At 43.8% G+C, this 26,349-nt stretch overlaps 7 protein-coding genes across 7 annotated transcripts; 4 read left to right on the top strand and 3 right to left on the bottom strand.

The window, feature by feature from the left end:
- Window positions 1-220: 220 nt before the first annotated feature.
- LOC117147954 lies at window positions 221-1,098 on the bottom strand. Its single transcript, XM_033315097.1, has 2 exons — window positions 1,005-1,098; window positions 221-923 (listed from the first exon to the last, which is right to left on the bottom strand). The coding sequence occupies exons 1-2, from the start codon at window positions 1,051-1,053 to the stop codon at window positions 367-369; spliced, it is 606 nt and encodes a 201-aa protein (XP_033170988.1). The 5' UTR covers window positions 1,054-1,098; the 3' UTR covers window positions 221-366.
- Window positions 1,099-2,379: 1,281 nt separating this feature from the next.
- Window positions 2,380-4,072, bottom strand: LOC117147945 (mucin-2). The gene is made up of 2 exons (XM_033315089.1): window positions 3,920-4,072; window positions 2,380-3,861 (listed from the first exon to the last, which is right to left on the bottom strand). Exons 1-2 carry the CDS (start codon window positions 3,969-3,971, stop codon window positions 2,465-2,467), a joined length of 1,449 nt encoding a protein of 482 aa, XP_033170980.1. The 5' UTR covers window positions 3,972-4,072; the 3' UTR covers window positions 2,380-2,464.
- Window positions 4,073-5,473: 1,401 nt separating this feature from the next.
- On the top strand, window positions 5,474-5,988 carry LOC117147951. Its single transcript, XM_033315095.1, has 2 exons — window positions 5,474-5,582; window positions 5,649-5,988. The coding sequence occupies exons 1-2, from the start codon at window positions 5,543-5,545 to the stop codon at window positions 5,855-5,857; spliced, it is 249 nt and encodes an 82-aa protein (XP_033170986.1). The 5' UTR covers window positions 5,474-5,542; the 3' UTR covers window positions 5,858-5,988.
- A 574-nt stretch (window positions 5,989-6,562) lies between these two features.
- Window positions 6,563-6,823, top strand: LOC117147953. The gene is made up of 2 exons (XM_033315096.1): window positions 6,563-6,602; window positions 6,666-6,823. Exons 1-2 carry the CDS (start codon window positions 6,563-6,565, stop codon window positions 6,821-6,823), a joined length of 198 nt encoding a protein of 65 aa, XP_033170987.1.
- Window positions 6,824-10,106: 3,283 nt separating this feature from the next.
- Window positions 10,107-11,033, bottom strand: LOC117147947. The gene has a single exon (XM_033315091.1). The coding sequence runs from the start codon at window positions 10,875-10,877 to the stop codon at window positions 10,506-10,508; it is 372 nt and encodes a 123-aa protein (XP_033170982.1). The 5' UTR covers window positions 10,878-11,033; the 3' UTR covers window positions 10,107-10,505.
- A 13,345-nt stretch (window positions 11,034-24,378) lies between these two features.
- LOC117147946 lies at window positions 24,379-24,958 on the top strand. Its single transcript, XM_033315090.1, has one exon. It carries the CDS (start codon window positions 24,438-24,440, stop codon window positions 24,888-24,890), a length of 453 nt encoding a protein of 150 aa, XP_033170981.1. The 5' UTR covers window positions 24,379-24,437; the 3' UTR covers window positions 24,891-24,958.
- A 711-nt stretch (window positions 24,959-25,669) lies between these two features.
- LOC117147948 (high mobility group protein D-like) lies at window positions 25,670-26,136 on the top strand. Its single transcript, XM_033315092.1, has 2 exons — window positions 25,670-25,934; window positions 25,995-26,136. Exons 1-2 carry the CDS (start codon window positions 25,683-25,685, stop codon window positions 26,067-26,069), a joined length of 327 nt encoding a protein of 108 aa, XP_033170983.1. The 5' UTR covers window positions 25,670-25,682; the 3' UTR covers window positions 26,070-26,136.
- Window positions 26,137-26,349: the final 213 nt, after the last annotated feature.

Consider the following 26,349-nt stretch of genomic DNA (forward strand, 5'->3'; position numbering starts at 1 on the left):
GTATAAAATATTGGCTGTCTACACGATTTCTAGGCAAGAAACCAAACCGAACCGAACTGAACTGAACTGAAGCGGGGAATTCAATTTATATGCAAATGATATGCGAGGCGGGCTGAAGACAGGCGGCAGCAAGCCCAAACCAATACGAATACCAAAAACCGAACCTGAACCTGAACCTGAAACCAAGCCGCAAAACCGTTGCGAGCGGCGTTCAGCTATGTGAATTTTAATTATATTTATTAAAAAATGTAATTATGTTAAAAAGCAAGACAGAGCGACAGACGGACACGTCGATGTGACAGGCAGAGAAAATGCAATAAATAAATATACGTCCATCCATCCGAGCCAATTAGCTGGGTTCTCGGTTCAGGTAAAGTAGCGAGTGCCCTCCGACGAATCGTCCCTCACATCGTAAATTGTGGGCAGCGAATAGGTTGGTCCGTCGTAGCTCTTGCGTTCGTAGGTCTTTCGGCTGGGTCTTTCAGTGACTTCCTCGGACTCCTCGTATTCCGCCTCGGTTGCCTCTGCTGAGTAGTATTTAGCAGTGTCCCGTTCCTGGTCCTGGTAGCCATAGCAAGGCTTCACTGTGGTCTTCTTGGACTTGCTCTTTTTGCCCGACTTCTTGGACAACTTGCCCTCGAAGAAGGCCAGCTCCTTCTCCTTCTTGGCCTCGAAAAAGGCCAGCTCCTTTTCTTTCTTTTCGTCCCACCACTGCTTGAACTTCTCCCACTCGTTCTCCTTCTTCTCCAGCTTGGCCTCCTCCTTTTCGGTGAACAAATTGAGGAAATCCAGCTTCTTGAGCAGCTCCTTCTGCTTCTTGCCCTCGAACCAATCCAGCATTGCTTCATCCATGGCCTCCTTGGCTTCTAGTTTCGCCTCCAGCTTGGGCAGCTTCAATAGCCATCCGTGAGCCATCTGCAGAGCTGTGTGTTTTTTTCACCACAAAATATGACAAAGCCATGAGCTATTGTGTTCCATTTAGGTTCCTTGTTAAAAAAACTCACCAAAACAGGCCATCGCCAGCAGCATTAGTTGTGGTCCAAATCTCAGCATTGTCTTTTGGCTTTCGGTTGGTACTTGGAGTCCAAAACTCTTGTTCGGCTTCTGTTCGGTCACAAGCAGATGGTCTGGCTACTTATAACCCGAAAATCCGAGCCACTGCATCTGGGAGCACGTGCTGCCTGCCTCGCCACTGCGATAAGCACGTGCATTTCGGTTGAGAAATCTATCAAGCTCGCGGCATATTTGGGCCTTCTGCGATACTGGGTTCAATGCTCTGCGTGCACCGCAAGAAATAATACTTTGGATAAACACTAAATTGGTGTACACAAATGATTGCGATCCCCGGGTCTTCTTACTCGCTACATTCTAGACGCTTAGTTTTCGCTCAGTGATGGTGGTATGTTCTGTCCCCTGGTCAACTGTCGCTCTGATTAGTCCGGCAGTTATTTAGCAATGTCTTTGGGGGACTTTAGGCAGTTCTGGCAAAGATTTTAATGCACTGGCCGGCGACTGCGAGTCGAAAAGCAGGCGCTGCTAATTGAGTCTGCCATTATCTAGTGGGTGGTGTTGCCTGGCTTGTTTTTGCTGATGTGTTGAAAGTGGAAGTTAAATTGTATTTGTTTAGTGCGGCTCATGCACACGGAAACCAAAAACCGGAGAGGGAGGCCTTTGACTCTGCAATGTGTGTTTGTGTTGGGCAAACAGTTTGCCAAATTAATTGCACACCAACTGTTTATTTGCCCGTTTGGCCGTTTGTGTTTTATGAGTTCCTCCCCTGGTTTCCTTTCCGAGTTTCTATTACCATTTGCCTAGCCCGCTTGCTTTCTCCAACGTGGCACGTTAATGAGGCTCACCAGATTGGAATGTATTGCTATTGAGTTGCCTGTGCTTTTTGCCATACAAACATAATTATGCGCATGGAAAATTGTCTCGCAAAACTAAGACTTTCAGCAAAAACATTGAATGCGGACAATGGCATTGGCTCAAAACATAATTGTTGAACATTAGTGCTTTGTGCGTTCTCTTTGCAAAGAAATTGATAGTGATTAAATTCACATAGGATTTGATATCATTTCACAATGTTTTTAATGCAATAGAAACCTGAATACTTCAGATATCTTAAAACATTATTTAACAAAAATCATAATTATGATCATTTCTGCAAATTAGTTTTGCTTAGTTTATCGTCCGTTTTTTTAATGACGTAAATCGAATTTACTACCGAATAATTGCAAGAACTCTTTGTTCTTCACACGCTCATTGATATGATAGAAGATAATAACTTTTACACAAGTTTACACTAGTTATGACTGTGACGAACCATCAACGACATAGAACTTGTATTTTTTAAAACAAATACTTTATTAAATACGTTGACAAACTTAAATTGGTAAAACACGAAGTAAAAATGGGACTCCAGTTATCAGTGTCAGTCTCCTGGAGGATGGATGCAATTGAAGTGTTACTTGGGGATTCTGTTGTTGTCGATATTTCCTAAATCGAGAGGCAACTCTGGAAATGGTTCCAATACGTTGTTCGAGTTGAGTACGAGATCGTCGTAGTCCTCGCTGAAGTCGTCAAAGCCACTCAAAGTCGTCCTGACGGTTGTTGTTGTGGTGGTGGTGCTGGATGTCAGTGGTGCCGGGGTGGTGCGACGACGGGGTCTCCTGCCTCTGCGCCCTTTGCGTCCTCTTCGCAATTTTCGCTGTGGCTTGGCAATCTCGTTTGATCTGCCATATATATTGGGATAGGGTTCCATGGTGTAAACGGTGTAAGCAATTGGTGTTGTGCTGGTGGTTGTTGTTGATGTGGTGGTGCTCCGAGCAGTTGTTGTTGTAGTTGCTGTTTCAGTGCTGCTCGTTGGTGCTGGAGTGGTTGTTATTTCGGACTGCGGTGTTGTTGATGCTTGTGTAGTTGTGGTTGTCGTTGTAGGTATTGTTGTTGTTGTGGGTTGGGGTGTAGTTGTTGTTGTGGTTTGTGGAGTAGTTGTTGTTGTTGGAAGTGGAGTTGTTGTTGTTGTTGGAAGTGGAGTAGTTGTTGTTGTGGGTTGTGTCGAAGTTGTCGAGACTTGAGTGGTTGTTGTTGGTATGGATTGTGGTGTCGTTGTTGATGGTTGTGTAGCTGTGGACGTTGATTGTGTTGTTGTCGGAGCTTGTGTAGATGTGGTTGAAATTGATTGCGGTGTAGTTGAAGTTGTGGGTGGTGTTGTTGTTGTTAAAGGTTGCACGAGGGTTGAAGTTTGTGGTTCTGTTGTTGTTGGTGCTTGGGTTGTGGATGTTGCGGAAGATGGTGTAGTTGTTGTTGACGGTGCTACCGTTGATGTCTGAGTAGTTGTTGTTGAAGATTGGGGTGTTGTTATGGTTGTTGAAGTACTAGTGGTGGGACGTTGCGTTGTTGTTGAAGGTTGTGTCGTTGTTATGGTTGGCTGTATTGTTGTTGGAGCTTGTGTCACTGTAGATTGTGTTGTTTGTGTTGTTATAGTTGGAGTGTTTGGTGTAGTGGATGTGTCTGCCGAAATGGTAGAGGTCGACTGTGTACTTGTGGATGTCTCTGTGGATGTGGTTAGTATATCTGCTTGTGTGGTGGACGAACTGGTTAGCGTTGTGGTTGCTGGCACTGTCGTTGGTGTTGCAGATGATGCTGTTGAAGTCGATGTAGCTTCTGTAGTTGTCACCGAAGGTGCTGTAGTGCTGGAGGATTCTGTAGCATTTGATGCCGCTTCAGCCGCTGCTATTATTTCACTGATGTTAATTGTAATTGTTTCGTTGTTCAAGCTAGTTCCATTCGCCGACTGAAGCTGGTTGTTTGAACTAGTGATCGAGGCCAGAAATGTAGACTCTTGGCCCACAGTTAAACAGACTGAAATGAACTAGAAATTAGCATCCGTGTTTAAATCATGTGAGCCACCACTAATTACCTAATGTTGTCACCACAACGAAGGCAATTAAATGATTACGTGACGGCAGCATTGTTGGTTGACGTGCTGCTTTCCTTTCCGTTTCCTTAATTAGCCCTGAATTGAAGGATTTAGTCGAGGTGTTGCTTCTGTGACTGGGCGTACTGCTCTATAAATTTGGCTAATTGAACTGATTTGCTGAGTGCTCAGATGGTCCAGTTTTATATCGATGTGCACTGGGCTCCACGTCCGGAAACGTGTGCTCCGTACGTGCGATTGCCGATTAACTTATCGCGTCTTCAGCCGATTCCAATCTCGATGCGCCAGCTGTTTCCACTCACTCTCACTCTCAATCCCCGGTTTCATTCTGCACTTTCCGCCCCTCCGCCATTGAAGAAGATGTCTTCTGCTTGTGATTCTGAATTCCGATTCCGGAAGTGGCTTACACTTGTTGAACTTTTTAAAATATGTACTACGAACAGACCGACCGGATGCATTGCTCTTGCATTCGATTAGCAACCGGGCACGTAATCTTGGACAACATCGAAAACAGATGGTCGAAGTAAAACACAAAACAAACCATTTCGAAGGCAATGCGTTTAAATGCGTTCATTAATGAAGTTTTGGAAAAATTATGCGATGAGAATTTAGTTTGGTATACAGTAGTGGCTTATTTAAGTCTAATGCTTAGTATATTAAAAAAAAAACATAAAACGAATAAATCAAATTAATCCTGAACATTATGCATTTACAAGCACTTAGGTATTTCCTGTACATACATAAACATTTCAGTAAAAGGGAGTAAAACAGCAATTCATTAAAAAAAGATATATAAATATATCTAACGCTTAACTAATTCCAGTTAATTGTAAATGTGATAAAAAGTGATTCAAAAAACCACTATGAATAAATCGAATGAAATGTAAACAGACAATGCGGCATCCGATTAGCTCTGATAACAGCGGCGAATGCAATGGGAATTATTTAATTGCTGGTGTTCGAAAAAGCAAAAAAAATACTCACGCAATTTTTAATTATGTATTTACATGTCATTCCTAGCCCGCTTTAAAAGCTGAAATTGGTAATTATTTGACTGGGACGTGACGAGAGGCAAATAGCAAAGTATTATGAAAACAATTCGCTAAAACAGCAAGCAAATAAAAAGTAGTGCTAAATGTGGGTGAAGCGACCCTTTTATAGGGTGAGTGAGATGTAATCTAAACACAATATATTACAGAATTATAATATATGAAACCCACAAACAAATTGAAAATAAGCATATGAAATTCATATAATTTACTTTAAGTAAATTTATAATTTGAAATAACTGAAAAAAAAAGAATTTTCTTAAGAAAAGCCTTATAACATTTTTTAATAGTGTAGTTCCATTTCTCTAAATAATTTTTTGATGGTGCTGTTTGGGCTGTTTGGGTCGAAGACTAGATGTCGTATGACGTACTTGTACAGTACTTGTACTTTGTATAACCAATTCCCAAGCAGTGATAAATCGTAGAACATGCTCTAGCTCTAGATAGTGATAGTAAATACGTGAGCTAAGCTAACGAAAGTTTTCCACTGGGGCAGTATAAATAGCGGAGTCGATTCAGTTGGGTCAAGTAGTCGATACATTCGAAACGTACCAAAATGTTCAACAAAACGATTGTCGTTGCCCTCCTTGTGTGCGGTGCGTAGTCCTTCGATCGCAAGGACACAAGTTGTTTTATTTATAAGCAAATTTGTATTTTTCCAGCCTGCTACCTTGGCACTAGTGATGCTCGCCCCGGACTTACCGATGTGGCCACTGGACCAGTTGGAGCAGCCGCGCCATTGGTAACTGGAGCTCTTGGTGGCCTAACTGGAGGAGTAGCTGGCTCCGCTCTGCCTCAGCTGACTGGTTCTCTTGGCCAGTCAGGACCTTTGGGATTGGCCCAAGGACCACTTTCCGGACTTACCGGTTAATCCCTTGAACACTTCGGAAGCTCCTAGGCAACTTGTTGTCAATTAAAACAATGTTTCAAGCAAAGAGTATAAAATTTAGCATAATTTTTCAAATTTCAATTACAAATAAAGTGACCTTTTGAGCATTTAAAAAAAAAAATGTTTTTAGATATTTTATTTTCTTAGTCATTTAACAATTCTTCGGGAAATGGGTAACCAGTATGGAATGCTGTTACCTTTATAAACTTGACTGCTGTCATTACAACATAAGTCTAAACTTGCCGCAGAGAAAACTGTGTATATTGATTTTATTGAAAGTTCAAGTTTGTAAGCTCTTTAAGATTATGAAGAACAATTTAAAACAAGTATATTATATTTGAAATGCGCACTTTGCTTATTGCGTAGAATAAATTTGTTAGATATCTACATATAACTAAAATAATGTTGTTATATCTTGCAACGAACATGTATTGATTTTTAGTTAAATCAATTTGTAATAATGAATAATATAATTTTTAAGCTTCACTGTACTCCTGAAGCTTAAAGGTAGAAAAATGTAGGCCTTTAAAGTCCATGAAAAGCTAAGGCCTTACGTAATGCAATAACCAAGTCTAAATAAATCTCAGTTACGTGAGCTGTCGTAGCCCAAAACTCCACGTAGGACCAGATTTCCGACTATTTATATACGGCGAGCTCCCTGAATAGAGCTCAGTTTGCTATTCAACGATGTCAGGCCAAAAGTTATTGTTCATTGCTCTGCTCAGCCGTAAGTTATTTCATATTTTCCCATAAGCTTAAAAAGAAAACTTAAACCAACATTTTGAAACAGTGATGATGACAGTGGCCTGGACTTTGCCCACTCAGTCATTGAGTGTGACGAACACATCGTCGGCGAGAAAGCAACTCATCAAGGAATTTGTGGCTAAGGTTCAAGAATTAATAAAGATCTTAATGCAAGATTTGTTGAAACTTCCGGTCACGAGATAGGATTATCACTTGCAAATAAAAGTGTATTATTTTGTTAATTTCAAGTGAAGTGTGCGTCTTTAACAAACAAAAGTCGCCGGAGCATTATCTCAACAGCTTGTATTTTCTCGAGTCACCACATGCTTGTGGCGACTGTACCGCCATGGCCCAAAAGCCATCGGGAAAATGCCTAAAATTATGCCACAACCCGAGCGAGCCAGAAGCTCACACATCTTGTGTTCTTGCACAAGAAAATGTGTTAAGAAAATCTTAACGAAATTTCTCACGTTTGCCATAATTACGAGAAAAATACGTGACATGTGTCTTGACTGCGAAATTTACCAGGGATTGGGTTCTGTGGCCAGTTACTACGGTTAAAGTAATGCATATGCAGCAAGGTCGACGCGTCGCAGAAAGGGGGAACAAAACGGGTGCCGAGTTGTAAATGGCAATAATACCAATAAAAATCTGTGTACAGAACCCCCACCATTCCCCCTATCGGTGTAATTCATAAAAATCTCTTGAACAAATGTTTGTGACTCTTGGTCGTGACTCGCCGCCTTCTGGAGTCAAAAAAAAACATTAATGCCGTACGCACACACACAGAATGTTGCCTTTTGGCAGGGCCTTCGATTCCATTTCGATGGCTTTGAATAATTCAGGCAAATGTGGTGTGTTCCTTCCTTGGGAGTCGTCTTAAAGTTCCATGAAGTTTGTCCTCCTCGACGCGCTGGCGAGGGAGGAGTGAAGAGGGGATTCTCTCAGAGGACGTTGCGTGATTGAATTGCGGCCTGATTGACAACTGACAGTTGAAATTGATTTGGCTGCAAAGTCGAGCGGTGCCGGTGGTTGAAACAAACCATCCGGATCCGGCACAGCCAAGATGGATACATGAAGCTGGCGAAGCTGGCGTAGCTGGAACAGCGAAGTGCGAGTTGGGGTGGCGCTGCAAGGAGCCGCACTTATTAATCCCCCGAGTGCAGGCGTGCATAAGTATCGGGCAAATGGATTAGAAACTTTTATGTGCACCGCGGTGAAATTGAGGGCCTGCACCGCGAAAAAGGCTAGGGAATCCGCAGAGGTGCTTGCACTCAATAGCAGGTGGCAATCAGCCACAATTTGTGAAGCTTTGCACAACTACTTCTTAAAATGACAAATGTAAATGCTTTAGGAACTTAATAATTGCTATAATGAGCAAATAATAGCATATATTTATATATATATATATATATATATAGATTCAGTTGAAATGCACGTTGGGTATTAACCCTTTTTTTTCTGGGTGTAGGTGATGCGATTGTTGGCTAACTTCTCGGACCAAAGGATTCCGCACCCTCGAATCTGATGCTATTTAATTAAGTCGAACGGACGAAAGGGCTGGGGTGGTGAGTGCTAGCATATGTACGGATAGAATGGGGTGCACCACCACCACCACCCACTGTCCTTCAACAACCCCGACCACTACACACATCCCACCCACTGGCAGCCTTCCACTTTGCCACATTTGTGTGACAGTTAATGAACTCCCGTCACTCTTTCGCTTTTGTTTTCGCTAATCAAAGACACAAGCGGCATGTGAGCGGCATACGCAATGAGGCGATGGAGTGCAGTCAATTAATTGATGGATGATGTGCATAATGAAAAGCGAATGAGGAATTGTCAAAGGATCCTTTGGACGGACGGGCAAGTCCCCCTCTTTGGGCATTCTACAACTTCAGGGCTGCAACAAAACTTTAACATCAGAGTTCTTTTTCCACATTCTTTCATCAAGCCTATACAAAACTTCACTGGCGTACATGTATGGATTTTTTTTTACCTGCCCACTATTCAATGGCAGAAGCTCATCAAGGAACACCGCCCATCGAATGCCGGTCCATTCAGGTCGATGGTTGCACATCCGGGTGTATTGATTGCTTTGACAAATCTGAGGCTCGTGTAATTTCATTACAAAACCCCCGAATCGGCTTCAGCATGGGATTACCACAAAAGCATTTTTCGAGTCGAGTCGAAGTCTATATATTCCCCAAAGTAAGGAGAGAGATGGGCCAATGTCTGGTCTGTTTTGGTCTGGTCTGGCGTGGTCTGGTCGGGTTTTCCAGATGCTTTTCCTCGCCGCCCTCGTTGTGTATGAAATTAAATTCAATTGTGTGACAAGTTAATCCTATTTCTCATCTCCCAACTTTTATTTAAGCTTCATTCTTTATGCATTACATGCGAACTTCGTGGGTGAGTGAGTGACACCGGTCTTGGTTTCCAAGGCAGTCGGCGGTCCATCAATCAGTCAATCAGCCAGCCAGCCAGTCAGTCAGGCAGCCAGTCCGTCAGTGAGTCAGTCACTCCTTTGGCAGACGTCATAGACTGTCAGAAATGTTTGATATGTATGTATGCTGCCCGCTTTCTGTCTTGGAGCCCGTTTCAAAAAGTGAAAGCGAAGGGTTGGCTGTCTGGATGTCTGGATGTCAGGGTGTCCCAAGGGTCGGGGCTTTTGAGTGCCTCCCTGACTCCGACGATCCAGCAACACTTCATTAAACGCATAAAGCAATAAAATGTTCTCTCGATAAGCAAAACAAAGACCATCCCAAATGAAACCCCATAGAAAAAGGCTTCGAACTTCGTCTGACAGCTTGACGTCGCCTGCTAATGGCAGGAAAAAGAAAAAAACAGAATAAATAGAATAAAGGACGGCATCTACCTACCCGAATTGATACTCTCGAGTCCCTGCAAGTTGGTCCCAGTGATTGGGAAGTCCTAAGGCTGCTAGAAGGCTATAATGAAAGTCAAACACCCACTAAAGTTCCTATGGCTGCGCTCGAAATTTTCTTTGATTATGCAAATGTCACAGCTGAGAGGGCAAAATCTGTTTCGGTTGACATCCTGATTTGCCGACAATTGGAACAGGCACATCATCTACATATGTGTGTAGAAACTTAAGAATGAATGCATTAAAATAGAAGCTTTCACTGATAAGTTAATTTAAGGATGAAGTAAATTAAGTGCTTCTATTGGCGTTCACGTTCACTATACTTTCTATCTTAAATTCATCTAGAATTCGGGAGTAGTTAACTAGTGCAGTTCAATCAACTTTTCCATGCGCTTTTCCCGTATGTTTGTCACGCCCCTATTAACCCCATGAAAAAGTGACAGACAGGAATCAGACTTGAGCTGGGGCTTTATTCATCACATCAGTGCGGAAGAGACCAGTCATCATCATCATTATCGTTGTCGTCAGTGAGCTTGTTCCCCTCGATGGCCATCATCGTTGCCCACTGACCAACCGTTGTCATCCCCGTATCCGAATATAATATAGAGTAGCGGAGTTGTATCTTTATTACGATAATTGCCCATTGAACAGGAAATTATTATATGCGTCCGGGCTCGGCATGTCCTCCGATTCCAAAGCCCATCAAATTCTTGGGGAGATGGAAAAATCATCAACCCAGGACTCAGCGGGGATATAATAATAGCACAATATGCGTCCGAACAGGGTCCGTTCTTCTCGGATGACTACTGGTTCAGGTGGGAATGAGTATGGAAATGGTAGTGGATTGTGTTTGAGGTTTCGGGCCTTTTAGCTGATGATGATGGCATATTTCTTCTTTTTTGCGGACGACGCTCGGAAATGAAAAAAAGTACATCACACACGCACAGGTAGGGGAGAGGCAAAAGACAGTGATGGCAAGTGTGGTAAGAGGAGGTACAGATCCTAGAGGTTTGGTGGATGTCCCCGCAATGGCGGACCATTGTCACCTGCTTCATTACCATAGCCACCGCCATCAGCATCGCCCTCGCCCATCAAACCGGTCGGCGTCGGAGGCTCCCTCCAGCTCCACACGAAGATACTATCGCCGGCTCCCGTATTTAATTCCGTCCTCCGTCGATGTAGAAATACACGCATATTGATCATGAAACGATTCACATCCCGCTGATGATCGATGCGCAATTGGATCGGTGGAATTTGGGTGATTGCACCTCCATCGGGGGAACGCTCCATAATGCGCTCTTCTTCGCCCCGCAAGCGATCCATATTCAGGCGAATGCGAAAACTCTGACCTGGATTTGGCCGAAATGGATTCATCTTGATTCTTGGAATTTCGCTTATTGTCTTTGGTTCGACTTAATCGATAAACGAGATTTGGTTTGGTTTTGGATATTTTGTATCTGTTCTAACTGGAATTTCGATCGAAAGGTTCTGATGCTAATGGGGGATTTCGAATAACTGAACACCTGCCGACACTGTGGACACAAAACCGATTGATAGAAATCTCAAGGAACACTGATCATCTACGATATATAAAACAACAAAAAGAGCTAAATTATGGAATGGTATTAGGTGAAATACAAGAGATAAACATTGTTATGATAGAAATTAATCAAAAAATTTGCCTAACAAAATCCGACATTATCAGATTGGGGGACTTCCGGAGAAATATCTATGCGATCTATGTGGCCCACAAGTACACATACTTGTGTACGCTCGATGCATATTTAATTAAACTTTCACCTCTTCAAAGACGACAAAGATTCTTTGGCGGGGGCGACAGGAGACAAGTCCAGAACACTTTGGTCTCTCGCCTCAATCATTCTCATAGGGTGGATTGGATGTGGATGCTAGTGGATGTCCTAGCTCGAGGACCTGTTACTCTCATCCTGGTTCCTGAAATACTTAAAAGGCAACACGACAAGCTTTAATTAAATCAGTTTTAATTAATGCAAAATGCGAAATTTCAAAAGACGTCGTTGAGCCAAGCGCTGGCTCAAATTGCCGACAACATGGAAAACAGAACACAGAGGCGATGAGCTCCAAAGGACCCCAAAAAGGATCCGCATCCCCTCGAACGCAACGTTTTGTTGTCGCATAATTACAACTCAATTGTAATCCAATTTTGGCCAGGCATATAAATCCGATTCAGGCACAAAGTCACGCCCCCGGCCTGGTGTCTGTGTCAACTTTTTCGGAGTCAAATAAATAAACTTTTGACAGTCGGCAGACAGGCCAGCGGGGTTTTTCCGAGCTCCAACTCCGCCCGAAAAAGCCCATCCGCACACCTTTCGCTTTTCGCTGTGGCCACCACCGGAAATGGAAATTTGTTAACAACGGCGAGGGGGTTGGGGTTGGTGGCATGTACATTAGTAACTGGGATACCAAAATCAATGCCCCAACAGATGGATTAGATACAGACATCTGACCACGAGCTCATCCGTTCAACCCCGTCGAAGGCAGAACTCTTGATAACTGCAAATTAGTTGCACATGTTCCACATGGGCCACAACTCAAAACAAGACGTGTTTGCACTAATTTGGCCAAAATCAACAGCTGTGCGTACATGTGCTGCCATCTTCTGCTCGCTGTGTGAGTGAAGAAAACTCATCATAACTTTCTTATCAGAAACTTACTTCTTGCTCTTCAGATACCCAACAGAAGCAGTCCCAAAAAAATAAAATAAAATAAAAGAACGGGGGAACTAGCGAGATTCTGGGGCGAAAAACGAGAAGGAAAACAGAAAAATTGCCTAGAAAACTTGTTATAATTACACACTGGCACACACACTCTCACGCGTGCTGGATGGCCGTATGTGTATGTAAGTTGTGCACTTAAAGAAATAAAGGAGACTTTGTCATTCCAGAAAATTAATAATATGTTTAAAAATCTTAGGATTTCATCAATGATTTAACTACGTATGAAACTATTTTATGAGATTTTATAACCCTTATTTCATACCATTATTTTAACATGATTCTTTCATCTATTTTCTCCATTTGTATGACTAACTTAGTGACTGCAGGGCAAGGAATTTGGAAAGGGCGGACGCGGAGGGGGGGGGGGGGGGGGGGGGGAGAGTACGAGGGCATGCATGAAGAGGCAACATATGTTGGACTTTGGAGCAAACTTTTGCGAATTTTCGGGGCGCCCTTCCACTTTGCCCCTTGTGGCAGCTCCATATATTGGCACCTCCTCATATCCTCATCGCAGGATTTCGCCGAGTGGAACTTGTGTGTTTTGTGGTTGAGTAGACGCACAGTTTAGGCCCAGAATGCAACAGCTGCGAGAATCCCCATTCCGGAGGACGAAAATGTCCCGGCCAACTCATGGTTCGAGTTTTGCCTGTTGCCGAGAGAACCCCATGACAACTTCCTCACTAATCTGCCCGATGACTCACGATAAGATAGATAATTGCATGGGGGAAGTCCTCTTAGGGTTGCTAATTTTGTGGCTTTGGGGAAGCTAACTTTGGAAAGAATATTGTGAAAGTTTCAGAAAAGGTACAAAAAAAAACAAAACGTATTTATATTACTTTATTTCAACGAAAATATGTTGCATATTCATTCACGAACTGGCATCAACAAATTGCAATAAAAAGCAAGGGTTTCCCAGTGTCTGAAAGGATCCCCGTTAACAATCGACTACCTGATTCCAATACCATTGTTTACCCCTCTCAGAGTGCCACAAAAGCCCCATAATATCTTTAAAAAATAATAATGACAACAGTTTCAATGGAAGTCTGGAAACAATCAGAGCAACCGCCACATGATGCCAACTTTTCAGGGACTCTTCGCAGAAATAAAAACTCGCATCGAAAGCCGAGGGAATTGTTAACGAAGGCTTAAAGAGAATGGGGTAAATCCTACGAAAAAAAAAAATAGAGGCACAAACTTTTGGGCCAACTTTTTTTGGTCAAACAAAAAAAGAAAAGAACAGTAACGAAAAAAAGTCTATGTGGACAGCGCCAAACTGTCGGAAAATGCCTAAAAATGGTCCGGGCCAATGGGAAAAAATAAATATGCCAATGAAATGGGCTGTTTTGCCAGCCCTGGGAAATGTGCTCACTGGATGGGGGTGTGCAAAACTGATGGCCCGTCTGGGCGAAAAGCAAAACCAGAGCCAAAGAGAAAGCCATGTGCTCGCAAATGCGGGACACGTACTTGCGCTATAATTATTTCGTACGTGAGCACGTGAGCCCGCCGAAAGACAATGAGTCGCCGTAGCCGGAGAAATGGAAAACGCAGCCTGGAGTTCGAAGACCTGAGTCCGGAGAGCGTCTGCTGCGTCTGCGGCCGGAAGAAGACGAGTCGGACGCGCGAAGGTTAGCATATAGCACATCAGAGAGATTAAAGTGTGGACTTCCTTCGCATAAAATAATAATGGTAATAAACAAAAAGATTTCAGCAAACTAACAAAATAAGGAATTTGATCATTGATATTGAACGAAATCCTTTTTTCTAGCTGTGCATCATAAGAACCCGACAAAGGCAACACGTGGCTACAGTTTTGGTCCCCCAAATAATATCCGCCTCAGGACATCGGAGCAAAGATCTTTAGCTTTCCAGCTGCCTTTAAGTAGTGCCTACGTGATGGTTTTTCTTCCAGGAAAAATTTATTGTCATTACCTTGAAAGTTGGCCGGAAAGTCTTGGCATCATATTGGCAGATTTATCATCGTTTATATTAATGGCTCTTTATTACAAGCTTTCATATCGATACGGAATCCAATTTAAGCAGGTGTATATCCTTAATATAAATTCCGAATTTTATTTTAACCAATTCTCTTTAAAACTAGTAGAATATACAACTTCCTGCTTTAGATAGACCTCATCCAGAGTCAGCACTTTGGAAGCATATATCTAATTAAAGGACTGTCCCCTTGGTTCCCAACTGGTCCACATCTCATCCACGTCGTCATTAGCATCGTCATGATCGGAATAAATGAAAGCACCCAACCACTACGACCGCATGCAGCTTAATTCTCATAAAAGTCACATAAAGTAAATAAGTTTGATTATAAGCCACAGAAAGGGGAACACAACAGAGTGAAAAAATGGGTGCAAAGGAAGTACACAGCGAGAAAAATACATAATGAATTCATATTGCGAAAGCAGAAATTTAATTGTTAGGCGGTCATTTACAGGACTAATTAAAATACTTCTTGCTTAATTTCAAGTTTGATGATAGGATTTGATTTATGTTTCTTTGGCAATAAACATTAGTTTCAAATTAAATGCATGAATCCATAGTCTTGCTCAGTGCCAATAAAGTGTAGATGTGCCGGACAGCAGCTTCACTGGCAGGTCCTGGACCAAAACAGATCCTGGCTTTGGCAGTTGTCACCGCCGCTGGAGTAATTAACATTCACAATGAAAATGAAAACGAGCAACTGCAGCGGTCTGGATGGGCGAGTGCGAATGGGTGGGTGGGCGTCGTTTGTCTCTGTGGGCGGGTCTTTGAGAGCGGTAAAAGTTTTTAATAACCCGCAACAACAAACACGACTGGGACCACGAAGGACACAACCAACCAAGCCAGTAGGGGCGAGGAAAAAGTGGGGAAAAGGCGAGAAAAAGCGGGCAACGGTGGCACAGAGCAACCGCCAACAGCCACAATAATGACACACAAAACTTTGACAATGTAGTCGTGCGTGCAACGCGCCCCTTCGGAACACAACACCCCGCACCACCCAACCAAGCCACCCACCGATCACAGTGGCAACCCCAATCCATACACCTCTGCCCGCAGGACCCACTTCCGCGTTCAGCGGAAAAGGATTTCTGCCACAACGAAAACAGCAATGAAAACCACAAAATGTTGTCCGCTGGCACACAAAGAAAAATGAATAATATTAATTAATATCGAAAAGTTAGTAAGTGTTAAAACATTTGAAACAAGAAAATTATATTATGATATGAAACAAATAATAGCATATATTTCAAAATATCTAGCTTCGCAATTGAATGTTCCAAGAAACTTTTCTACGCTTTTTTTTCTCAGTGCAGTGGACTGATCTGTGGGTGGTTCGGGATTCAAAGGTTGGGGCGGTACGCGGCCAGCATACGCAACATCAAATTGCTGACCGCACACACAGACGGAATGGCTTGAATGGGTATTCAATCGCATCGACTGTGCAACAATTGAAGCGGTTTTAAAATAAACGAATGCGGCTTATTACGCACATGTAGACCACCCTCACCAACCTACCACCCACATCCACCCATTGGACCACCATCACTGCCATACGCACATTGAAATAAATGTCAAATTGAAATTGACATGGTGTGACGGGGGAGGCTACGGTCCAGAGGACCAAAGGAGCCATTGAGGAGGTGTGACGCACTGCGTCCAAGCGCTCAACCGGATGCGGATGCGGATGTCGTGGTCAGCTTTTCACACTGTGACCAATTAAAATTGGATTAGGCCTAACCGAAGTTCAGTGAACTTTCTGCAAGTTCCTGGTTAGAAGAGCTCAGTTTACATCAGCCAATCCAACTATAACTTCATTGGTAGCACATCTTGCCATCGAAGATGAGTAATTATTTTGCCGTTTCAGCTCCTCAAGAACATTAAACAGTCAACCGAATTCGATAGTCGCCCTGTTCCAAGGACAAAACCCTTATCAAAGTGTCATTTGCGATTTTTTGGCGTCACCTGGCGGGATTTTGGATTTGGGTGCTCGGACTTTGCCCCAAGCACTTCCGCTTTAAGACTACGCCATTCTTTGATCAGCGCGTGGCTAATAAGATTTTAAAGGGCATTTATGGCAACAAAGGAGCCAGCGAGCGGCAGAAATCGAGTGAAAAATGGTAGATGGGAAATGGAAAATGGAAAATAGCAAAAGGGGGGGCATGTTGGTGCTGGTACTGGTACGGGTCTAATTTTATTAATGTTGCCAATTTTCAACGGGTGGTACGTAGCGGGGTTACAGGTAAGTGCCCCACGGGGGATGGAAAAAAAAAGATGTGGGGTTGGTTGTAGCAATAAATGTGCCGCTTACGCGCGCAATTAAATATGAAATATTTAAGAGCTGGCACGGTTCCTTAGCTCTTAGCTGGTACTCCCCCCTCCCCTCCCCCCACCACGGCATACCCTGGAAAAGCTGGTGAAGAAAATTATCGGGGAGTGTGGAAAGCGGGCTCTTAGGGTGGCGGCTAATTAATAATTTTTAGGCAATTCAGCAGAATGCCAGAGCTAAGGACTCCGCAACTCAGGTGGCAAAAACTTCGACGCAACTCGACTTGACTTGATTAAGTTGCTTTTTAATGAAGTTCAAAGTGATTTTACTTGCAATTAATACACCTCACCCTCGCAGGTGTCTTTCATTTTCCAATCTCTACAGCGTTTGCCCCATTTTCCCCCACACCCACAATGATTGATGGCCGGAAAAGCCGCCCGAGGTTTGGTGGAAAACTTTGGCTATGGCTAAACTATTTCCGGGATTCGATTAGGTGGCTCCAATCAGAAATCACACAGTATGGTGGGCAAAATTAAATGAAATATGCATTGCATACATTATTGTTAATGAAAAAAGTTGTTTGGTTTTGACTATTTGGCGACTTGTGAAAGAACTTGCGAGGCGGCTGATGGACAAAGTCGGCTGTCAGTTGTCTGATTAATCGCCGGATGTCGCCAGGACGAACAATGCCCACTCATTTCGAAGGATAACACTTATCCGCAACAACAACTAATTGGAGCTGCAGCAAATGGCTCCAATTCCAAAAGAATGGATGCGGGATCACGGCAAATCCCCATAGAGCATATAAATAACCATAAATGCCGAGCAACTAAACCAACCCAGCAGCAAATTTTTGCGGTTGAGTTTCTTTCCTGGCCAAGAGCTCCTTGCAAAAACATCGAGTGCCCGACAATTATTTACACTCGAAAGTTTAGCCAAGTTGGCCGAGCACAAATGAAGTTGCAACTGCTGTAGCTGTAGATGTAGATGCCAGGATGCTCGAGGAGATGCCGGTAGATGTCAGGACATGCGAGCATGTGTATTCACCAAAAGGGGACACGAGTTATTCGCAGGTGGATCAGGTGGCTCAGGTGGGGAAGGGCATGGCCAGACAGGATGCGGCTGGAGACGAGGGCGAGAATTATGCAACTGCTGTGCTGTGGAAGCCACAGGACGGCACTTCTTGTTGTCAACCTGGCTCCAACTCCAAGTCCACTTCTTCGAACTCCGGCGCTCTTTCTGCGCTCCACGCCGCTCCCGTTGTCCTTGCAGACAATTAAGCAAGGACAATGCGCCGCACAGGCTTTGTAAAAGCTCATGCATGCACACTGGCATCGCAGGTCTGCAAAATCTACACGCGAAGAAAATTAGGCTCTCATTTTAAGTGAGAAGTTAAAAAAAAGCAGTCACACAAGCTACCCTCAAGTACTCGTTGGCATTTAACATATGTATATATTTTTTATATACGTATATAAAATAAATATTTTTCTCTCTGCACGGAGCACACACCTGGGCTCCTTCTCCGTCCGGATGTGTTAAGCCGTAGAGCCGGGGAAGTTCATTGCCGAAACTTTCTGTCCTTGCAGGAAGCTGCGTCCGTCCGTTCTTCTGAAGGCATGAACGCAATTTGCCTGTCAGTGGCTCAGTGCGTTTTGCCTGTGGCAAATTACAAAGCATACCATGATTTACCTAATTGCGGCACTGCATCTCCTGGTAACACCACCCAGGTATCATTGCCTTTTGTTATCCACTTTTTTTTTCTCGGTCCTCGATCGGAGAGCAAGTAATGCTGTAGAATTCGCGCTGCCGTAGAACAAGAGATCTCATCTCAAAATTAGAAAATATTTCCATTTGAATTTCGTTTAAATTCGGTCATGAAGCCATTTCAGTTTTAGTTTACCAAGGCTGTACGTACGAACAAAATAGAAAATCAGTTCTGTGATTGCAGCATACTCTCCCTTTCGTCCCATGGCTTTGATTGTGGCCCAATTTTTGCAGCCATGACAAATGTCCAACAATTACAAAATTGCCCGCACACACAATTTGGCAAACAAAATTTACAAAAATTTTCCAAACCATCCGCCCACACACGCACACACACATGGCGACGGGGTAAAATTGAGTAAATTTGCAGTCGCTTTTTTCTCGCTTCTCGTGGTTCCAGCTGGGGCTCGACTTCATTTGCCATACAGCCGAAATTCATGAGCATGCTCGACTGGGGGTCAACTATGACCACCCAGCACCGCACACCATGCACCACCCTGGACCGCCCACTGCACCACATCCCACGACCATGTTGATGATGATGGCCATGGCGATGGCAATGATGACAACATGTGTGCCTAAGCGCCGACTATAAACTGCGTTGGAAGGACCAAAATGGACGCAGGACGCAGGACGACCGGACATCGCGGTGGGCGTTGTTGGCTTGTGGACGAACGGGCGGATGGGTGTGTGCTGTAGCGGGCTGATTACTGTACTAGTGGGGCGGTTAGGGTTAAGTGTCACAACATGCCATTTAAAATGGGCGGATGGGTGCGGCGGCCAGCTGCCTGATAAGCGAGATGAGCGAACACTTTGCTAACACCATGAATATGAATATGAGTATATAGGCAGGTAGGCCTGACAGCATACTAAATAATAAATTACTAAATAATTTTAACAATACAAAAAAATGTTTCATAATTTATGTCTATGCATTCCATAATGGTAATGAACAAAATGTTTAATTTTTTTTATTCAAGAAATCCACAACAATTGCTAAAGAATTCTCTTGTAAAACCAACATACCTTTTTCGACTAGTTTTTATAGCCAATAATTTCACTTTTATTTGTATGAAAACTTTTATAGAATTTGCATTCAACAAAAACTGGACAATAGGATCAACCAAGTGGAATGAATCGAGCCAAACCACGAGGCCAATGTGCCCAGTCTTCTTGCGTCTGGGCTTCTGTTTATTCCCTTTTTATAAACGTTATGAAATTATTGCTGTCGCAGGCAACATCAGCCACTAAACCTCGACCCCCAACCCCGATCCCTGCGAAGATAGCAACAGTGTCTGCCCACTTAAACATCGCTCCCGTCCACCTTCCACCGCCCTCTGCCCACGACCACGCCCATTGTTACACGCTGCATGCAATCAGCCACATGCAGTGATTGTCCACTTTGGCCGCCCATGTGCGATATGTCGAGGAGCCACTGTGGCAGCCGGAGGCAGGCATTGAACCGCAGCCATCGGAACCGCCCAATAAACAGCATGATGGCGGGAACGGCCCAAGGGTTTGGGCGCTCAACGTTTATCCAGGACGAAGGAGGACCAAACAGAATGGCCGGGCCGAGCAGGGTAGGGCATGCAAATCGATTGATGTTGATTAGCATAAATTGTCTGGACCGCATTGTGCAATGAATAATTTTGGTGGCGCTGACGTGCCACGCCCCCGCACGTCGCCGATCGGTGGGCGGTTGGGCGGTTGTTCGATTGGGCGATTGGGGGGTAATGCTTTTGTGCACCGCTTGCAATTTTGTGCGCCCTAATGCAATTTTGTTTTGCTTAATTTGATAGGCGTTGTCAGCTGAGCTGCCAGCCTGACAATGTGTCCACCTAACAGGAGCAACAATGGCAAAATTGCACACCAGCAACAAGCAACATGGTGCAGCAGCAGCAGCAACTAAGGGCCCGGCTGATTGGATGTGCTTTGAGTGTGTTTGCTGCTGGTGTGTGAGTTGTGAGGGCTACTACTAAAGCTATTAACCACTGTGTTTCTGGTGTCGGCCAGACAGATATTACCAAAATAAACGACACACATACATGGATAGATAGATAGTAGACGTTGGATAAGCAAAAATGCCTGAGTAATTTATGCAGCTTAGCTTGAATGCATTTACTAAACTGCCTCTTGCAATGGCAGCTTTTTGACTAGACACTTCTACTTGGGGTTTTTGGAAACTACTTTTTTCGCATCCTTGAACTCTGATTAATAACCCTAATTCGATTGCAAACAAAAAAAAAAAGTACTTCACACGACTAGCGAAATTAGTTTATTGTCCAATTTTCTTATTACCAACTGGCATACGAACGGTTTCAATGGTATTTCCTCGCCACTAAAAACAAATGTGATACATACTATGTATGTATGTATCATACATTCAATGTGCATGCAAACAGCACATTTGGGTTGGATGGGCTGTGCCGGAGCATGCGGTGCCAAAGTTTCGCATCGAAACATCTTTAAGCGGCGAAACTTTTCTCATAACATGCGAGCACTCACACTCGCACTCGCACTCACACTCACACTCGCATTCACACTAACACTCACGAATATCGCACCACCCAGCCGCACACGCCCCACGGCGAAATCTTATCAAACTGACATCATTTTCATTATGTTTTGCACTTGCACAGCTTCGACTAATGTGTGTGTGTGTTGTGGCTGTGTCCTTCGAGCTCGAGGTCCCCAGTCCTGAGATGGTAATATGTCCTTCTGCTTCACTTTGTATCTGCTACACTTGGCGAAATAGCATAGTGGTTTGTAAATTCACAGCTAGTGTTGTAATGCAATTGATATATATGGCAAGTGTTAGTAAGCCACGTTTCAATGTTGAATACTCAAGCAACGTTAGAAGGGCAGCCAGTTTCTTCGAGTGCATTTTGCGTCGAATTATAGGCAATTCGGTACGGAATCTCCGCACACGCGATACGCATTACACACACATGTGCGCGCGCCTCGAGTGCGTGAGTGCTAATCTGGCCCGCCAATAACTGCAAATTAGATTAGCAACGCCTCGAGGGTGGAGCTGGACTCGAACTGGCTGCTCTGACTCCCCCTCATCTACCATCCTCGATAGCTGACCACCGCCCATATATATCCATATCGACATGCAGCCAGCAATCCAGCAACTCGAACATCGCGTGTGGCGTTGATAAATCTCGACCAGCAAGAGGACAAGGCGAAACCCCAATGACCAATGCCCAATGCCCAATGCCCAATCTCCAATCCACAATCCCCGATCCCCACTCAATCCAATCCAATACAGTCCCCCAGATGCCAATATATATTACGACAGGGGGACTCTCACTGGCCATTTGTTTGGCATCCCATCGCGAGACGAAACTAATAAAAATCATAAAAAGTTTTCCGCTTAGCGTTGCCATTAAGATGCCTGCCCGCCCCTCGAAGATTGTTATTATTATTAGTATTATTTGAGTGTGCCTCAGCTCTGTCCTTGGCTCACTTACACTTTCACTTTCTTCCACACGCACTTTCACCTACCCGCGCGATAATGTTGCCACACTGAAAATTAACTTAACTACTTACTGAAGATGGGAAATTTTAGGAGCCAACTTTGGGATCGTTTTCACCGTCGAAAACTTGCGTCATGTTTACGATTCGCCTGTATTAGCAAATATTTACCCACTTACGTAACGCTCTTATTTTGCTTGGCAAAGAAAATGTTGTGGGAAAATTATGTGCGCTCATAAGCTTTAATCGTCCAAAAAAAAGGTGGCAAATAGCTGGTAAGCACGATTAATAATATGAATATAAGCTAGCAGAGTAGAATACGGATTATCGAAAGATAGTTTTAAACTAATTCTGAACATTAAATGCATAGAAGAAATAGTTATGATACGCTTCTTGGTAAGATAGGCCAACTTCGATGTTATCCTTATCGGGGATTGAGAATTACCTCCAACTGTCGCCCTTACATCAATAACTCACTGTACTCTTTATTGCCCGTCGCTTTTGAATGGCAAAACTTCCGCTGGTGATGGCGTCGAATGGAATTGCTGACGCCAGCGACGCCGCTTTTCCAATGGACAATGTCCAGTTGCCCATACAGTACGTACTGTACATAGCATATGGCACATGGCACATGGCACTTATTCACCGGCCAGCGGGTAAATGACGCCCAGTCACTTATTCGCATCGCTGGCCAGAAGGAAAAGGGGGCGGGGCGGTATGGGGCGGTGGCTATATCGTTGTCCCGCTAATCGTAAAATAAATTATTTTCCATGTGTGCGCTGCTCGCCTGATTCCGAGTCATAATTCTTGCATCACTCCTCTCCCCCAAATGGAGCATAAAAGTTTCAGTTAATTGCATGAGTGAGGAGTGCACTGCGAAAAATGCTTGATGCTGAGGTAACTGAATATTATCTCCAACAATCCAAACTATTTAACACTAAGCTAAACTATTAAGCTGAAAATTATCTTACTGCATATTACAGTCCCTTTTTACCTTCGCGATTGAAGTAGTAAAGAAGTGCGTGATTTGTTTCCGTGTCATATGATGAGATTTTTGTGGGGGATAAACTTTTCCAGCCACAACTGGCTGGCTTTAATTGTTACTAGTCGCATTTGGAGCCCGGCCTAATCACTGGCGCCGGATTAGTCAAACTTGCAGCCACTGGACGTGGGTGGTTGGGTGGCTGGGTGGCTCGTTCGGTCGGATGTTGGGTGGTTGGGTAGCAGTTGAGTGGTGTCCAAGTGCTGAAATGTGTAGCGCTTGCCAACGCTGTCAGTCATAATTAACACTCAGCTGCAGCTCCAGCTTTGAGTTCAGTTTTAGCTTTGGAGTCGGAGTTTGAATGGGTGGAAAATAATATGAAACCGAAATGGATGTGAAACAAAAGTTAGCTTCGTTCCAACTGCTCAAAGTTGCTAATCAAGCTTGACAGCTAGCTGCTAAGGGGAATGGTGGAGATGGTGATTGGGTTCCAGTATAAGCCAGTCATGTACAGATGCACTGAGAAATATATTTATATATATATGCATCAGTTGGCAATCGTATCAAATAATGAGCATCTAAAGAGTGCAATTTAAAAATTATAAAACCAAAAAATTACATTAAAAAATTTAATTAAATTAAATAATAGCATTTAAAACTTAATGCCGACTTGATTCCTCATTTTCGCTGTGTATCTCGTACATGCTGCCGACAGCTTTCGCAGCATTCGATGGTGTAATTAAGAATGCAACGCACTTTGAGATACATACCGATGGCGAACAGCGGTTTCGCGGATGGCAAACTCATTAGCCACCCCTCGCGGCCAGATAAATGCGATTTTGCAATCGCGGAGATTTCAATCGGGTTGCGGTTATTGTGTTATGCCTTGCTTGCCCAACCATCCAATCCATATCCAGCCATCCATTTCACTAAAAATGTTCTGCTATCTTAAATTCCGAGCGACACGTGCCAGACACAACTACAATAACAACAAATTACACTAACAATGTTGCGAAGGGCGCTGCCACACCCCCCTCCCCCGCCATCGTCGGATGCCATGCAAATTTGAAGCGCCTGTCGCAGTTCCTTCTTTGTGTCTATGGCGTCATCGGCTCTACTTGTAGTCAGTCCCCCGCATTTGTACTTGATTACCCATACACACATACACTTTCACCCAGCATCCGCATCCGCATTCGCATCCACATCCGCAGAAGCAGTAGCAACTTTAACTGTAAATCGATATTCAGACAGTCTGCCTGTCTGCCCCCTGCCAACAATCTTGTCCTGCCCTTCGAACTCTGACTAACTTACAGTCTCGACACCAAAGTCGGTGGTTGCGACTTAAAGATACTTGATGCCTATGCATATTAGTATTGAAACTCTACTACTCACAGTTCAGAAATGGAAATGTTGAGGTTTAGAATTTACTGTTTACTTCCGTATAAGGAATATTTAGGGTTTAACGCTATGTATACATTTTAATGCAATTTGAATAGACCTAAAAGTATCTCGAACTAGAGAATGGCAATCGTTTTGAAATAAAAAAGTAAAAAAATGCGACTTTAAAGTTAGGGTTCCATGACTTTTCTGATAAGAAAGCTTCGGGCGATTTAGCAGTCATGGATTTATCTGTCACATCAACATAGTTACATATTTTAGGCAGGAACTCATTCCGCACAGAGCACACCGATCGTAGGATGTTGCACAGCAGCTACAATCGGGCACCGCGCCGCAAACTCATTCCGAATTTGTTTAGCAACATTCTACAGGTGATCGCCGATGCCGACCATCCGCTCACCGAACCCGAGATCATGGAGGCGGTCGCCGATCGGTTGGATCGCAGCGACGAGGAGCTAAAGCGCCAGATCACAGTAAGCCTCCACGACGCCCTGATCTACGGCTATCTGCGCGTGAAGAACTATCGTTACTCGATTGTGCCCAGTCGCCTAGACCCGGACGAACATCGTGACCATAACGAGCCCAGTTCCTCCATTACCGCCGCACCGGAACATAACCGGCTGCAGGAGAGGATCTCGAGTGGAACCAGTGCTGCCATGGATGACAACCAGGGACGCGATGAAGAACTCACACCAAAAAGCACCCAACCACTAAAGAGGGTAAATGCTGAGCCGCAAGGGCAAACTAATTAATGGAGGAAAATTTCAAATGTAAACCTTTAATAAATTGAACTAAATTTAATAAAACCAACTTAAGGGAATATAATTACACATTAAGTGCTAGCCAGATTTCTCTTTGAGCTAAATCCATTTGCGACTATAAAGAACACAGTAACGAGCGAATCAACTTCCTGTAGGTAATAATTCCTGCGAGTAATCCCCAATTAGTTTCGCAGATCCTTTGGCAGGTAAGCTAAGCCCACAAACGACTGCAGGATGGCCGCTTGGCCTGATGGCCTGATGGCCGGTGCGGTCCGCAAAGTCCACTCCTTACATCTGATCGACGTGCGGCGAAGGCAATCCCTGAATCCCAGGCGACTTGTGTGTCAGCTGCATTGGGGGCCCACTGCCTCCTCTCGACCGGTTGCCAGCAGCTAAACGGGCTAATTGAAATGCAACTCGAAGGCAGAGTGCCCGATGTCAGATGTCCTAGACTCCACCCCGCGACCCCTCTGAGGTGTGCACATTCAAGGCGGCCTTCAAAATATAGATGGTAATCGATAGCAGATTACTTAGGGAGCCCTGGTTGAAAATCGTGGTAACGCTTTTTTAAATACTGAAAATTCGTGATATAAAAATATCCTTTCTAATAAAGTAAAAGTATTTAGTAGGCATTGACTTTGATTTCGCATTACTTATCATGTGCTCTTTTAGATATTTTTAGTTTTTCTCTAGATCTTAACGATGTACAGTCCAATTCTACAACAAATTTTCCAAGTAAATTTCAAATAGAATTTTTTTTTTTTTTTGATTATTACTATAACGATGCCACACTGCGGACCGCGCCCCAAAAAACCCGTGAATGCCTTCTTGATGTGGATAAATTCCGCCGGGCGCAAGTACATAAGAGCGATGCATCCCGGGATCAGTGCCCAGGAAGTGTTTGTGAAGGGCAGTGAGATGTGGGGAGCCATGGTCAATGAGGAGAAGGTCGTGTGGCAGGAGGCGGCACGCACGGCAATGGCCGATTACAAGAAGAAATTGGAGAAGTGGAATACACTCAAAGAGCAGTCGGAGGTATGTCTTTCGCAGACATATCCCCATAACTATGAAGCTCAGTTGTCCTCTCGATTCTAGAAAACTACCCAAACGGATGAGACGGTGGCTCCGATCTGCATGAAGTGCTTCTCACAGATCTATTGCTTTCACTAAACGTTTGTTTAGTACGTTTGTTAAATTATTGTTGTAGTCACATCCACTAGCAAAAGTGGCGGAATGTTCGATAAACTTAAATATTTATGAACATGTATCATAAATATTTAAGTATTTTAATGAACATGTATCATAAATATTTAAGTTTATCGAACATTCCGCCACTTTTGCTAGTGGATGTGACTACAACAATAATTTAACAAACGTACTAAACAAACGTTTAGTGAAAGCAATAGATCTGTGCTAACAACAAGTGTCAATGAAATCTTGTGTTTGGACT

Source organism: Drosophila mauritiana, chromosome X (genome assembly GCF_004382145.1).
Source record: "Drosophila mauritiana strain mau12 chromosome X, ASM438214v1, whole genome shotgun sequence".
NCBI lineage: Eukaryota > Metazoa > Arthropoda > Insecta > Diptera > Drosophilidae > Drosophila > Drosophila mauritiana.

What these genes read in the sequence shown, in the direction of transcription:
- LOC117147954 (XM_033315097.1), bottom strand. Translation starts at nt 1,053, where the DNA reads ATGCTGAGATTTGGACCACAACTAATGCTGCTGGCGATGGCCTGTTTT. An exon ending in GCTGGCGATGGCCTGTTTTG is followed by an intron (nt 924 to 1,004) that starts GTGAGTTTTTTT and finishes AAAAACACACAG; the next exon opens with CTCTGCAGATGGCTCACGGA.
- LOC117147945 (XM_033315089.1), bottom strand. Translation starts at nt 3,971, where the DNA reads ATGCTGCCGTCACGTAATCATTTAATTGCCTTCGTTGTGGTGACAACA. An exon ending in CGTTGTGGTGACAACATTAG is followed by an intron (nt 3,862 to 3,919) that starts GTAATTAGTGGT and finishes AGTTCATTTCAG; the next exon opens with TCTGTTTAACTGTGGGCCAA.
- LOC117147951 (XM_033315095.1), top strand. Translation starts at nt 5,543, where the DNA reads ATGTTCAACAAAACGATTGTCGTTGCCCTCCTTGTGTGCG. An exon ending in CGTTGCCCTCCTTGTGTGCG is followed by an intron (nt 5,583 to 5,648) that starts GTGCGTAGTCCT and finishes GTATTTTTCCAG; the next exon opens with CCTGCTACCTTGGCACTAGT.
- LOC117147953 (XM_033315096.1), top strand. Translation starts at nt 6,563, where the DNA reads ATGTCAGGCCAAAAGTTATTGTTCATTGCTCTGCTCAGCC. An exon ending in GTTCATTGCTCTGCTCAGCC is followed by an intron (nt 6,603 to 6,665) that starts GTAAGTTATTTC and finishes ATTTTGAAACAG; the next exon opens with TGATGATGACAGTGGCCTGG.
- LOC117147947 (XM_033315091.1), bottom strand. Translation starts at nt 10,877, where the DNA reads ATGAATCCATTTCGGCCAAATCCAGGTCAGAGTTTTCGCATTCGCCTG.
- LOC117147946 (XM_033315090.1), top strand. Translation starts at nt 24,438, where the DNA reads ATGTTGCACAGCAGCTACAATCGGGCACCGCGCCGCAAACTCATTCCG.
- LOC117147948 (XM_033315092.1), top strand. Translation starts at nt 25,683, where the DNA reads ATGCCACACTGCGGACCGCGCCCCAAAAAACCCGTGAATGCCTTCTTG. An exon ending in CACTCAAAGAGCAGTCGGAG is followed by an intron (nt 25,935 to 25,994) that starts GTATGTCTTTCG and finishes TCTCGATTCTAG; the next exon opens with AAAACTACCCAAACGGATGA.